The sequence below is a fragment of the Punica granatum genome, chromosome 4 (assembly GCF_007655135.1).
Source record: "Punica granatum isolate Tunisia-2019 chromosome 4, ASM765513v2, whole genome shotgun sequence".
Taxonomy (NCBI): domain Eukaryota; kingdom Viridiplantae; phylum Streptophyta; class Magnoliopsida; order Myrtales; family Lythraceae; genus Punica; species Punica granatum.
In genome coordinates, this window is record NC_045130.1 from 7,324,626 (window position 1) to 7,338,064 (window position 13,439).

General features: G+C 42.0%; 3 protein-coding genes across 4 annotated transcripts; 2 read left to right on the top strand and 1 right to left on the bottom strand.

The window, feature by feature from the left end:
* Nucleotides 1-824: 824 nt before the first annotated feature.
* LOC116202931 (UDP-sugar pyrophosphorylase) lies at nucleotides 825-7,044 on the top strand. Its single transcript, XM_031534570.1, has 17 exons — nucleotides 825-1,103; nucleotides 1,323-1,427; nucleotides 1,651-1,767; nucleotides 2,176-2,316; nucleotides 2,641-2,740; nucleotides 3,160-3,287; nucleotides 3,389-3,460; nucleotides 3,569-3,633; nucleotides 4,031-4,091; nucleotides 4,174-4,291; nucleotides 4,405-4,529; nucleotides 4,972-5,048; nucleotides 5,219-5,324; nucleotides 5,476-5,535; nucleotides 5,646-5,726; nucleotides 5,816-6,055; nucleotides 6,577-7,044. The coding sequence occupies exons 1-17, from the start codon at nucleotides 984-986 to the stop codon at nucleotides 6,742-6,744; spliced, it is 1,884 nt and encodes a 627-aa protein (XP_031390430.1). The 5' UTR covers nucleotides 825-983; the 3' UTR covers nucleotides 6,745-7,044.
* A 520-nt stretch (nucleotides 7,045-7,564) lies between these two features.
* Nucleotides 7,565-11,597, top strand: LOC116202930 (probable methyltransferase PMT10). 2 transcript variants are annotated; one of them, XM_031534567.1, is made up of 9 exons: nucleotides 7,565-8,239; nucleotides 8,505-8,654; nucleotides 8,740-9,010; nucleotides 9,223-9,333; nucleotides 9,495-9,711; nucleotides 10,253-10,510; nucleotides 10,635-10,757; nucleotides 10,947-11,024; nucleotides 11,110-11,597. In XM_031534567.1, exons 1-9 carry the CDS (start codon nucleotides 7,718-7,720, stop codon nucleotides 11,306-11,308), a joined length of 1,929 nt encoding a protein of 642 aa, XP_031390427.1. In that variant the 5' UTR covers nucleotides 7,565-7,717; the 3' UTR covers nucleotides 11,309-11,597. The 2 variants fall into 2 exon arrangements, with proteins under 2 accessions (XP_031390427.1, XP_031390428.1); XM_031534568.1 differs by having other exon boundaries at nucleotides 7,566-8,239; nucleotides 9,552-9,711.
* Nucleotides 11,598-11,604: 7 nt separating this feature from the next.
* LOC116202932 (BTB/POZ domain-containing protein At4g08455-like) lies at nucleotides 11,605-13,033 on the bottom strand. The gene is made up of 2 exons (XM_031534571.1): nucleotides 12,583-13,033; nucleotides 11,605-12,234 (listed from the first exon to the last, which is right to left on the bottom strand). The coding sequence occupies exons 1-2, from the start codon at nucleotides 12,922-12,924 to the stop codon at nucleotides 11,767-11,769; spliced, it is 810 nt and encodes a 269-aa protein (XP_031390431.1). The 5' UTR covers nucleotides 12,925-13,033; the 3' UTR covers nucleotides 11,605-11,766.
* Between the last annotated feature and the right edge of the window lie 406 nt (nucleotides 13,034-13,439).

The following is a 13,439-nucleotide window of genomic DNA, read 5'->3' on the forward strand; positions in this document are numbered from 1 at the left end:
ATTAGTTGGGAGGGAAGGGAATTACTTGTCAGTCAGAATATGCTTCTTAGGGATAGGAATAGGAATAGGAATAGGATAGTTCGCTGCTGTGAGCATATTCACGTGCAGGTGGCCCCTAACGCTAAAACTAAAAGGGGTTTTTTTTTACATAAAAAGATCTCATGCTTCCTTAAGCGATACCCTTTCTTTTATCTTTTTTTCCTTTCTTTGGCATCTCGAACCGCATTCTCCGGTGGCGCATTGCAAGAAGGAGACACGAAGAAGTCACAGTTTCATCTCACAAAGTATCCGGATTCGGAAAGTCATCCAGTCCTTTTCAAGAAATCATCATCTATAATCATATATGTACCCGTCCTCATGAAAGGTTAAATTTAGTAGTTAATGGGTAAAATCGAAAAAATCACTTAGAAGTACGATATGATTTGAAGGGATGGATATTACGAGCTGAAGTAGGATTTTACTTGAATTCCGAACGATCATAATTGGCATTGCGATGGGTTTCATCGGAACATCGAGTGGAATAATAACACCAGATCGCGCGCGCTGACGTCCGAGATTAGCCGGGGGAGAACAGTAATCCCGTCCGACCAAACCAACGATTTTCGCGTCCTGCCGAGATTAGGGGAGAAGTGGGGCCCACTGGGCCGCGTGATCCCTCTCGTTGGGCGCACGGTGCACCGGGTGTAGGGAGCTCTCCTTTTTTTTTTTTTTTACATTCTCTTGTCAGTTAGCGGTAGATCCACGTCACCATTATCGAGTTGTCAATCAAATCTCCGCATGAGCGGGCAGAGGAGAACAGCCGCTAAAACTCATCGCCCCCCACAAGACAACGAATTATTAATGCGGGGAGCAAGACAACATAAAACACACGCACGCACACTCATACGATACGTCGGAAGGGAACCATCTCGATCAGAGCGAATCTCTCGCAATCCTCTCTCTCTCTCATTCCTGTCTCCTCCGCCTGTTTCCTGCTGCCACCGATGGCCTCCGCTGCTGACTCCACCGCCGACGAGCTCTCCAAGCTCGGCATCAACGGCGAGTGGACCGCCAATGCCCCTCCCACCCTCCAGAAGAACCTCCAGCTCCTCTCCCCCGACCAGGTACGTCCTCCCTATGTATGTGTGTATGTATATATATTATCCTCTCATACGATTGTGTTCATCGCAGCATCGGTCCGTTTGTTAGAGTATAGGCCAGTCAATTTTGCTTTTGGTTTGGATGGCTGGCTGTAATTCTGTTTCCAGCTGGGAATGGATGACATTCAGATTTGGAGTCAGTGGCATTAACTTTGTGTCGTGTTCGGTTTTGTGGCGTGGCAGGTTGAGTTGGCCAAGATGTTGGTGGAGATGGGGCAGACCCATCTGTTTGCTCACTGGGCGGATCCTGGCACCGATGACGATGAAAAGAAAGCATTTTTCGCTCAGGTACCCCCCCTGCCCCTGCTGGTTCTTTTGCGATTGTTCCGTTGATTTTGGCTTCGATTCGATTTTAACATTCCATCTCTGCAGACGAATGTATGCGTGATATTTGACAGGAATTTTCATTTCATGTCTTCTGCAGCACTTCTTGGATGTCATATTTAGATGGCTGTATTTCTCCTTAAATCAACTTGTATTTAAATTCTGCTTTGGTGGCTGTTTTCTCCAGGTGGCTAAGCTTGATCAAAATTACCCTGGAGGATTGGTGTCATATATTAAAAATGCCCGGGAACTTTTGGCGGACTCGAAAGCTGGAAACAACCCATTTGACGGCTTCACGCCTTCAGTGAGTAAAACTTAGCAGATGCCTTAGGATTCAGAGGCTTATATATTCTATTATTACACACTGTGTGTTAAAGAGACACGAGTATTCAGTATGCTCTGTCACAAGAGACCACATTTTTTCGTTGGTACATTGGACTCTCTGACGTAAAGAAACTACGTTTCCGAGGTTGCTATAAATCCTTTTACATGGTTATTGTAGACTCAAGAATGTTCTCACATAGTTCTTATCCATGTGAAGAGCGTACAACTGAGATAGCTTTTTCTTTTGAATTTTTTATTGAAGTTATTGGATTTTAATTTAGTTGGTCAGTGTTATGTACTTGTCAATAGGATTTCTTATGGGGACTGCATCCTTGCATGAGCAGCCAAGCCAAATTTGGAGTTCAATTGACTGATAAACCTTTTGCAGGTTCCAACAGGGGAGATCCTAAAATTTGGTGATGACAACTTCCTCAATTTTGAAGAGGAAGGTGTCAAAGAAGCTAGAAGAGCTGCTTTTGTCCTTGTTGCTGGCGGGCTCGGTGAGCGCCTTGGGTACAATGGGATTAAGGTATTGAATTCATGTCTATTCACTTTTGTGTGATAGTTTGTTAATCTGCTCTCCTCTATCTCCCTCCTATCTGTCTCTGTCTCTGTCTCTCAGTTAATTGGCATTTCTTCTAGCAAATCCAATCATTCTTGAAGTTATGTTATTCTGCATAATCTGGAGACTTCATTTATGTGGCTCTCTTTCCCTCTCTCTCTCTCTATGTATATATTTATTAACCTTGGTCAAGATTTCCATGCCAGCCAAAGGATCATTTAGTCATGCCATTCATTCTGTCCATCCTCTCATTATCCTTCACGGGGCTTTATCATCAGTCTCAACTTGCAGGTGGCTCTTCCAGCAGAAACTACCACAGGGACATGTTTCTTACAGCACTATATCGAGTCTATTCTTGCTCTCCAAGATGCTAGCAACAAAATAGCAAAAGGTTTGTTCTGAACCTGATATTTCGACATCGTGTGAAATTTCTCGAGAACATGTATCCAGAGCAGGAGACCCAGTTCCTCTTCTTTGTAGCCAGCCGTATAGGAAACATAGTCAAAATCTTCTTAGAAGAAAGAAAAAGGAGATATTTAGGGCAGAATGGTTATCCTTAGATTCCTTTGAACGTGTTTCCTGCAATCCTTTTCCTTTGGTTGTAAAATGTATATGATTCTTCTTACCTAGAAATTTTCACAATTTGCGAATGGTATTGTAAATGTATAATATAATATATAGTTGGTTTAAGCTTGGAATAGGAATCACCAGCAACACCTTGACTTTCTTTGCTAGGATTCATTGGTAAAGCGATCTCCCCATAGAATAGTTGTCTTCTTTTTGATTAACGGCTTTGACTTTATATTGTAGATGGATGTGAGAAAGAGATCCCCTTTGCTATAATGACATCTGATGACACACATACACGGACAGTACAGCTGTTGGAATCAAATAACTATTTTGGTATGAAGCCATCACAAGTTACACTTCTCAAGCAGGTGTGCTTTTCTTTGTTGATCTGATGGTTATTGGCCTTTATGGTCTTCTTATATGTAACATATCCACCCTATTCTCTTACAAGTACACTAATGATTTGCAGGAAAAAGTTGCTTGCTTAGACGATAACGATGCTAGGCTTGCTCTAGATTCTAATAACAAGTACAAAATCCAGGTAGGCTTGTTAATTTTGCTTCCTCTTAAGGGTTTATTTTTACCAAATGGTCTGCCTATTATCTTGGCCAGCTCCTGTTACTGATGGCTCCTTTCCCTTGTATGATAGACCAAACCTCACGGGCATGGTGATGTTCACTCTCTTCTTTACTCAAGTGGCGTCCTAAATGAGTGGTATGTGTCTCTTCATTAGATTTTCCTCTTTCTTCTTTTATCCCATCATATTTCCCAATTAGTCTCTTTCATCTTTGTGTGATTTACATGAATCCCACAGTCGAAAATTATTGAACTTATTATCATTAGACATTAGTCTCTTTCTAACTTGGGCCTAATAGATTTGGACATGGCTTTATCTGGTAGTAAATTCCATTGAACTTCATTGGCAATGATGATCCATTTCTTTATAACTCATAGGTTTGTGCCTTCAGGGTAAGAGCCCAGCAGGAAAAAAGTTAAAAGGCACAATAGAAAAGGAGGATCATGTAGTTGTGCATTCCTATTACTTAATCGTAAGAAAATATCTTAGTTGCCTTATTTCAAGATCTGAGTAGTCTTTGGTGATTGTTTTCAGGCGTGATGCTGGGTTGAAATGGGTGTTGTTTTTCCAAGACACAAATGGGCTACTATTTAAGGTGAGTCGGTTCATGAGATTGGTCCATTTTACCTATACAATCATACACCCAAAAATTCATTTTAATCTTCTTAAAAATGTAGGCAATTCCAGCATCTCTGGGTGTCAGTTCCAGCCGTCAATTCCATGTTAACTCTCTTGCAGTTCCCCGCAAAGCAAAAGAAGCCATTGGAGGAATTACCCGACTTACTCATGCAGATGGTATTTCCATTCTAGTTCTGAATATGAGAAATATACGTCAGCCCTCCATTAAGTGGAAGAATCTGGGCATGGTATATTTTAGGTCTAATGATCATAAATACAATCAATCACAGGTAGATCTATGGTCATCAATGTGGAATACAATCAGCTTGATCCACTGCTTAGAGCATCTGGATATCCTGATGGAGATGCCAACTGTGAGACAGGCTATTCTCCCTTCCCTGGGAATATAAATCAAGTAAGTTCCGCCAGAGTTTACACAAATCCGTCCCTTTCCAGGAATGAAAACCTTGCATTGACACACATGCATTTTTGTCGTACTTGCTCTTTGTGCTAGGTGTAACGTGAGGTACAACATGATTTACTTTCAACTCAGTTGACGCTTGAATAAGCATGATAGATGAATAAATTGAATACTTGGCATGTGGTTTATGACTTTATTCTGAGGTCTAATCTCACAAATTCCAGCCCAAATATTGGGCTGCTAGTTGAATGAAATTTCATCTAATTGTGCCACTTGTTATCAGTGACGTTTTAAAACAATTAGTGGATCTCAGGAACAGGAATGTAATGTCTTGTTTCTTCAAAAGATAATCAGAATATAATGGGAGTTGAGATGCAGTTTCATATTTTTTAACACTGACCTCCTAAAATTAAATAACTTTTACCATCTTTTGCAGTTGATTCTGGAATTGGGTCCGTATATTGAGGAGCTCACAAAAACTGGTGGAGCCATTAAGGAGTTTGTCAACCCCAAGTAATCAATTATTCTCTATTAAAACTTGATGAGACTTTTCAAAGCTCGAAAAGCAGTTGGATCTCTTTACCTGTCATTGCATGATGAATCTGTTGACCATTCAAAGTTGTATTTTGTATAGTAAGACCTGGTTTTCCTGATAATTCTCTTTTAATCCGATCATAATGCAGGTACAAAGATGCTAGCAAAACTTCATTTAAGTCCTCCACTCGTCTGGAATGTATGATGCAGGACTATCCAAAAACATTGCCTCCAACTGCAAGGGTTGGATTCACGGTAAACTTTTACATCCTGACAAAGTGGGAAGAATTGCATTTCATTTTCCAGAAATCGAAAGCTATCGGGAAGTTATTGTTGGATTGCGTTCACTTAATTGGAATATAATGAAGTCTCTGTTAATTTCTCATTAAAAACTTTTTCTTCATAGGTTATGGATACATGGCTTGCATACGCACCAGTGAAGAACAACCCAGAAGATGCTGCAAAGGTATAGTTGAATGCAATCGCAAAACCCAATTTTACTGTGTTTCTTTTACTATAAAAAAAAATAAAGTTTAAAATTCTGATTGAATCTTATTTGTAACTTCTTGAGCTTAGGTGCCAAAGGGGAACCCATATCATAGTGCCACATCTGGAGAAATGGCCATCTATCGAGCAAACAGCCGCATTCTTAGAGAGGTGATCATTTCTTTCTCATTAGAGTGCAGTATGCAACTCTGCTACAACTTTTTGGAGTCTAAATTTATTATTATTATTATTTTTTTTAGGCTGGTGCTAAAGTAGATGATCCGGCGACCCAAGTTTTTAATGGGCAAGAGGTGGAAGTGTGGCCTCGAATAGTCTGGACGCCAAAATGGGGCTTGACTTTCTCCCAGATCAAGAAGAAAGTAGGTGGAAGTTGCTCGGTTTCTCAGAGGTCTACATTGGTCATCAACGGCCGTGATATCTGTGTTGAGGATCTTAACTTGGATGGAGCTCTTCTGGTTAATTCCGTAAATGAAGCAGAGGTAATTGAATGTTTCCTCTCCGTAGCTGAAGCCACTTTTTCCGAATATGTTTTCCATTTCTCACCTCACTTCTTTATGCATATATCCAAATACATATTAGGAAGCTCCTCATCTGATTTGAGCAAAATTCCATTGATTCCAATCCTCATTCCTTGATTAGCTTCGTTATAAATAAACTGCTCTCAAGCCTCTAGGATCCACACTATTCCGAAGCGATTGCCATGTTAAACTTGCATGACAAATTACTATAAGCATGGTGGTTTCACCACCTGAATATTTAAATTGATTCTTATGTTAAATTGGGGACATGAGTTTCCTCTGGGAAGTCGTTATCCAGGGAAGTCTTTCTAGTGATCTTACTGCATGCTATTAAACATTTCACAGGTCATTACACCTTTTAGTTGTGCCTTTCCAAAACGTGAGATTCATTCTGCTAGTACGATATTCCAGATTTTGTAGTTGGCTGTTTTTTTCTATGTCAGCTCCTGATAGATCACGAGATACAATGTTCTCTGTATCAGGTCAAGGTGGAAGGCACGGTGCAGAACAAAGGCTGGGTCCTTGAGAGTGTCGATTACAAGGATACTTCGGCGCCGGAGGAAATCAGGATCCGCGGTTTCAGATTCAACAAGGTCGAGCAGCTGGAGAGGACCTACAACAAGCCCGGGAAGTTCAGCCTGAAGCCTTAGAAATCAAATTATCAAATGCTGATGAGTTGATCAAATCCTCTCTTTTGCCTTTCTTGCTTCTGGAAGCGGTGAACTTCATTCGATTTTTTCTGGCCCGACTCTCATCAAGGAGTGTTCTCCACAATTTGACGAAGGTATTGTTTAGAAAATTAGCAGATTATATTGATAGGTGATGAAAAGGGTAAACGAGACGACCCTTGTAAACTTGGTCAAATTTTTCTGTAATTTTATCGACCTTTGCTTCCATGGATGAAATGCAATAACAATAATGACTTTTGGGCCAGAAGTTCATTTTCGGCTTGGTTTAAGAGTGTTGTAGTTGGAACAAAAGTGCTAAAATGTAATTACTAAAAAATAAGTGTCGATTTTAGGATAAGTAAAAGTGTTTAGAGATAATAATTAAAACTGTTGCTTAAAATAGTGATATACAGAAGTAGTATTTATAAGTACTTAATAATTTACCATAGAAAATTACAACATTTTTAACCGTCAAAATCAGTCAAATCATGACTTTGAAATTGTTTATTAAACACTTTTTCTGCTTAAAAATCAACAGAAAAAGCGGTTATAGTTTTCACTAGGCTGCTTTGGGCCTTAGTGAATTACCTTATCAACTTTGGTGGCGCAAACTGGGTATTCTGGAAATTGTGTGCCAAGCTGAGACAAATGTAGACTCTAGGGGCCAAAGTGAAATTTAGTAACTTCACTCGATGCCAAGCTACGGGACCCACTGATAAAATCCACGTGGCTGGATTAAAGGTTCTGTATGGGTCCCACACGCTGATAGTCGCACGTGACGCGACTCGCCTCCGTCCCACTTCCCGACAAATCATTGAACTCTGTAACAAGCTCAACCGACACTCATACACTTCCCTCCGCCGCCGCCGCCTCGCCCGCTCCTCCGCCCCGTCGACGGCCTACCGCCTCACCTTTCCCTTTCCATTTCCGTACTGAGCCAGCACAGCTCACCGCCATGAACCCCACCGTCATCAAAGCTGCAGCGATCATACTCCTCTGCCTCTCCCTCCTCGTCTACCTCAACTTCCCCTCCTCTTCCCGGAATCTCGCCTTCTCCTCCACCCCTTCCACGTCATCATCATCATTGCCGGAGGAACACTCCCTTGCATGGCCACCTCCTCCGGCGGTCCTGGTGGAGCGGACGGGGATAATAGATGATACTGGAGCAATGGCCGAGGACTTCGAAGCAGGTGAGATCGATCAGACGATTGTGGATGATTTTGCCAACAACGGCAGTAAGGTAGAGGAAACGAGGAGCGTGAGAGCTGAGATTGAGAGGTTTGAGGTGTGTGACGACAGTATGAGGGATTACGTTCCTTGTCTCGACAATGCCGAGGAAATTAAGAAGTGGAATCGAAGCGAGAGAGGGGAGAAGTACGAGCGGCATTGCCCCGACAAAGGGAAGGGATTGGACTGCTTGGTGCCTTGGCCGGTCGGGTATAAGATTCCGATTCCGTGGCCAAAGAGCCGAGATGAGGTATCGGGAAATTCCCCTTCTTACTTCACGGTGATGGAGGGAAGAAAAATCAACAGTTCAATGATCTAGGTGAATGTTCATTCAGAGAAAATGAGCAACCCGGTGACTGCAAAAAACGACATTCTGTGGGCATTTGCTGAATATCAATGGATGACTTCATGTTGATGATTAGTCTCATTTAACTGCAAGAAACCTTTCTTTATTTTGGGCCCGTAGATTATGGATTGAAGGATCCCCTGGCTAATGTGTTCGAACGAAATGACAGGTATGGTTTAGCAATGTTCCTCATCCATGTCTCGTCGAAGATAAAGGTGGTCAGAACTGGATATCGACCGATAAGGACAAGTTCATCTTTCCTGGAGGTGGAACACAGTTTATTCACGGGGCTGATAAGTACTTGAACCAGATCTCAAAGGTCGGGATGATATCGAACTTTGAACTATTTGCATTGTTATTGCATTTTGATAGTGCTAACGATATTTTATTTTTTAAACCTTCAGATGGTTCCTGACATCAAATTTGGGGACCGCACCCGAGTTGCCTTAGATGTGGGCTGTGGAGTGGCAAGTTTCGGTGCATATATGTTTGAACGAAACGTGATCACACTTTCAATAGCACCGAAGGATGTTCATGAGAACCAGATTCAGTTTGCTTTGGAGCGCGGGGTCCCTGCGATGCTAGCAGTGTTTGCCACTCACCGTTTGCTCTACCCAAGCCAGGCTTTTGACCTAATCCACTGTTCTCAGTGTAGAGTCAATTGGACTCGTGATGGTATATCGATGTCACTCTGGCTCTTTCCTTTAATCTCCATAAAATGACAAGTTTAGAGCCAATCAATATGAAAATTTGCTGTCTGCCGCTTCTGAGTTAGAAACACAAGGTGAAATTTTTCAGTGAAGCGGGTGGAAAGGACTTTTTGTTTAGTTGTATGCTGGATGAATCGGGATTTGATTCTGAGGTAATTTTCTCTTCTTGTGGCAAAGATGGGATTTTGCTCCTTGAGGTCGACCGGTTGCTTAGGGCTGGAGGATGCTTTGTTTGGGCTGTGCAGCCTGTCTATAAGCATGAAGAAAGGCTGCAAGAGCAATGGAAAGGTAGCTATCATGTCACTTTTGGTTCACAGCATAAGGATGTACAATCTTGAGTAACTGGAGCTTTTCATGGAAACGTTTGATGTGGAAATTTTACGATTGTGGATACTGTTTTATTTGATTTGGATTATTGATATCCTTGATCTGCCATGTCTATAGCTTAGAAAATACTCGAACTTCATATTCCAACAACTTCATTTGTTGGGATTTATTCTGTGAAGAAATGGAAGACCTCACTGCTCGAATGTGCTGGAAACTCTTAAAGAAGGAAGGGTATATAGCAATCTGGCAAAAGCCTCTAAATAATAGTTGCTATCTCAATCGAAGAAGGGGGACGCAACCTCCATTATGTGATCACAGAGATGATCCTGATGATGTATGGTATGTTCTGCTTTCAGCTTCGTATGACCTTTTTTTTTTCCCATTATTTTGCTAAAATTAGATTGCGCCTGCTAGCTGTAGCATTCTTCTTCCTCCTTTGTAAAATACCCACTAGGCCTATAAGCGATTGGGCTCATCTCCAGGCTCATCTCCAACCAAAAGCTTGAATTGGTAAGAATTGTGAAATCCAATCTCTTATGAACCCGTGGATTTCTCTGGCCTAGCGTAGTGTGAGTCCCCACATGGGATTAACCTGCGCTCTGATATCATGTAAATATACTCACTAAGCGATTGTGCTCATCTTCAACCCAAGAGCTCGAACTGGTAGGTTGTGAAACCCAATCTCTTATAAACCAGCGGATTTCTATTTAATTTTTCCGTGTGGGACAATCTCTCTCAACATCCTTATATATATATATATTTTTTCCTGAAAGCATTTTTCTATAGTATATATATATAGTTGTGTAGCTATTTAAGATGATTATCTTTCCATTATGATCCTAAATGTCATGCATTACGATCGATAATTGTTCCTTTGCAGGTATGTTAGTCTGAAGGCATGCATTGCTCGATTACCTGAACATGGCTTTGGGTCTAATACCTCTGCTTGGCCTGCTCGCCTTCATAATCCTCCGGAGAGGCTTCAAACCATAAATATGGAGGGCTCCATATCGAGGAAGGACATGTTCAGGGCCGAGTCAAAATACTGGAATGATATAATAGACAGTTATGTTCGAGTCTACCACTGGGGAGATCTGCAACTACGAAATGTCATGGACATGAGGGCTGGGTTTGGAGGGTATGAAATCATCTTAAAGGCTCCTCAGTCTCCATTCTTATCAATAACTTTAAACAACATAAAGGGTATGAGAAGTTGCAAAAGTCATGAAGTTTACCTTCTTTCCTTCTCATGTTCTCACCAGATTCGCAGCAGCGCTTTACGATCTTCACATTGATTGCTGGGTTATGAATGTTGTTCCTGTCAGTGGCTTCAACACTCTGCCAGTTCTATACGACCGTGGACTTATTGGAGTCATGCATGACTGGTATGTCTTCCAAGAGCTTCACCTATGGATCGAGAAAAACATGAAAATCTGTTTCTTCTTGCTAAACTTGACATATTTCCGTTGTCAAATTCAGGGGAGACGTCATCTTGAACTTCTAATTCTCAATGCATTTTTCCTTCTTACCTTTCAATCTGTATTTCTCGTGTTGAAATTCGTTCTTTTCCGAAGGTGTGAGCCATTTGATACATACCCAAGAACCTACGACTTGCTCCATGCAGTGGGTCTGTTCTCTGTTGAACGAAAGAGGTAACCGCGCAATTAATTGGTTGATCATTTTCCACGGACTTGTCTTTGTTATTATTATGCTGAGAACTGTTGTCATTGCATATAGATGTAACATCACGACCATTATGCTAGAGATGGATCGGATCTTAAGACCAGGAGGGCAAGTCTATATACGAGACTCAGTTGCACTCATGGACGAACTCCAGGCATTTGCAAATGCCATGGGATGGGTGCCTGCGTTACATGACACGAGCGAGGGTCCTCATGCGAGTTTGAAGATCTTAATGTGCGAGAAACGGCTTTGATACGATGATAATATTCTTTTGAGCTCGAGAGGACATGCGCAATGCCCTTTTGGAAAATGGAAAATCCATCTTCGAATTACAAGGAGAAAGAAGACAACATGACGGATATGCAGAGTAGATTAACCAAATGCATGATTCCGCAGGTTTTCCATCGAAGCTGACTGCAGGACAGCAAAGAGAAGAATTTCGTAACTTATCCTATGTTAGGTTCATGAAAGTGTTGATTCTCTGTAACATTTTCACATGAATTCTGTGATTTGCCAATTAAATTGCTGTCCAGGTTGACACAGCTCCAAGATATTAACAATGGCCGATCCAAGAACTCGAAATTGGAAATGGACATAGCTCCTTATCCATATTTCAACTACTTTACATTTAAAACCAGACATCGCTACGAGAGAGTATTAATTCTGCAATTCGATCACTGGCTTCCCTTAGAATTAATAATATTCTGGGGTTCATATAGCCCTGCTACCATCCTTCTGAGCAGCTGTATTCACCTGCTTGGAGAGATAGGCCTCATAGATCTCCACTACTAGCCGGGGAGCCTTCTCCACAAGCTCCGTGTACTCGTCCAGCCTTGTCAGCTTGTCCATGTTCTCCGTGATCAGCCCCAACGCCATGTCGAGCAGGTGCTTCGCATTGTGCTGGTGGGCGAAAGAGTAGCTCATGACCGAGTTGTCCCAGTTCAACTTTGAGACCAGGAACTTCTCGCAGTACGACTTGAGGTGCTTCACCTGGTACTTCTCAGCCAGTACTAGAAGCTCGGAAGCGAGATGCTCGTCAATGCAAGCTTCTGCTGTGTACATGAAGTTCACAAAGGCCCGCAGGGCCTCGTAGGATGCATCGGTGATTTTGATGGTCCCGCTTTGGCTCTCTGTCATCTCGTTCTCAAGCATTGCTTTGAACACGGGCGAACGATTCGCCTGCACGAATTTGAAATTATCTAAAATTCATATCGAACATATATAAATCATTCCGAACAATAAGACGTCGTAATTTCCAAAATTGTGGAAATACAGTCAAAGATTCAGAACATTATTTTTAAATTTTTTTTTAGGTAATATGGTCGGGATCATTAGTGACAAACTTGCCGCCCCGGCTACGCAATGTCCGGACTCTTGTATTCAACCACGAACATGTCAGACAACCAGCGCAACAGAACATTATTGTTAAATAAGCATGAACATCACTATGAATCTAAAATTAAAAATTTTGGGTCAATATATATATATATATATATATTTTGGAAATGATAACTACGCTTAACTTACCAGAACGATCCGGTGGGCCGGCACGGGGGCGGAGGGCTCCGACTCTTCGGAGGCGACCAGAACGACGTCGTAGAAGCCGAGCGCGTGCGATCGGCTGCCGCTAGGGTTTTCGGTCGGTGACCAGAACCTGAGGAAGGTGAGTTTCGACTTCAGGTCCTCGATCTCCCGCTTGAGCTCCTCCTCCGTCTCGCTCGCCTCCTCGTAGCACTCCTTGCACGTGCCGGCGTCCCCTGTCCCATACTCCTCCTTGCACGACAGGCACCTCATCTTCGGCGGCGGCTGCTGCTGCTGCGCGGCCGGCGCTGTCACCATGCCCCCGTGGCTGCCGAACCCGAACGACATCTCCGTCTTAGAGTTCGGCGGTGCAATTCCCCCGCCTTCAGCTACCCGGTTGAATACTACGCCGGAGAGGTCGGCGAGAGTTTGGGAAAAGAATCAGAATCTGATAATAGATGATGACAGATGACTATGAGTGAACTCCAAAGAACGAATTGCTATCCAGTCCATCAATAATCTCTTATTTCAATAGGGTCATTTTATTCATAATTTTCTAATCAAGCCTCTGTACTTATTATTTGTTACTCAATCAGACCCTTTTTGGTCCTATTCTCAATATTCTAGCCTCTGTACTTATTATTTGTAGTCAATTAGATCCTTTTCGATCCTATTCTCAATCTTCTACAAATGAACATTGCCTTTTCGTCATAGGATTAATGTAGCGTTTGGTAATGCAGTACAATTTAACTGTATTACCATTTCAAAATAGTATAGAAAAAAGAATTTATTATTAAATAGAAAAAAGATAAAGAATAATGATTATTTTATTGAATTGACGGAAGAATTGAGTGGAGTTAGGG

What these genes read in the sequence shown, in the direction of transcription:
- LOC116202931 (XM_031534570.1), top strand. Translation starts at nt 984, where the DNA reads ATGGCCTCCGCTGCTGACTCCACCGCCGACGAGCTCTCCAAGCTCGGC. An exon ending in ATAACAAGTACAAAATCCAG is followed by an intron (nt 3,461 to 3,568) that starts GTAGGCTTGTTA and finishes CTTGTATGATAG; the next exon opens with ACCAAACCTCACGGGCATGG. An exon ending in AAGGAGTTTGTCAACCCCAA is followed by an intron (nt 5,049 to 5,218) that starts GTAATCAATTAT and finishes ATCATAATGCAG; the next exon opens with GTACAAAGATGCTAGCAAAA.
- LOC116202930 (XM_031534567.1), top strand. Translation starts at nt 7,718, where the DNA reads ATGAACCCCACCGTCATCAAAGCTGCAGCGATCATACTCCTCTGCCTC. An exon ending in GGCCAAAGAGCCGAGATGAG is followed by an intron (nt 8,240 to 8,504) that starts GTATCGGGAAAT and finishes ACGAAATGACAG; the next exon opens with GTATGGTTTAGCAATGTTCC. An exon ending in ATTGGAGTCATGCATGACTG is followed by an intron (nt 10,758 to 10,946) that starts GTATGTCTTCCA and finishes TCTTTTCCGAAG; the next exon opens with GTGTGAGCCATTTGATACAT.
- LOC116202932 (XM_031534571.1), bottom strand. Translation starts at nt 12,924, where the DNA reads ATGTCGTTCGGGTTCGGCAGCCACGGGGGCATGGTGACAGCGCCGGCC. An exon ending in CGGCCCACCGGATCGTTCTG is followed by an intron (nt 12,235 to 12,582) that starts GTAAGTTAAGCG and finishes AAATTCGTGCAG; the next exon opens with GCGAATCGTTCGCCCGTGTT.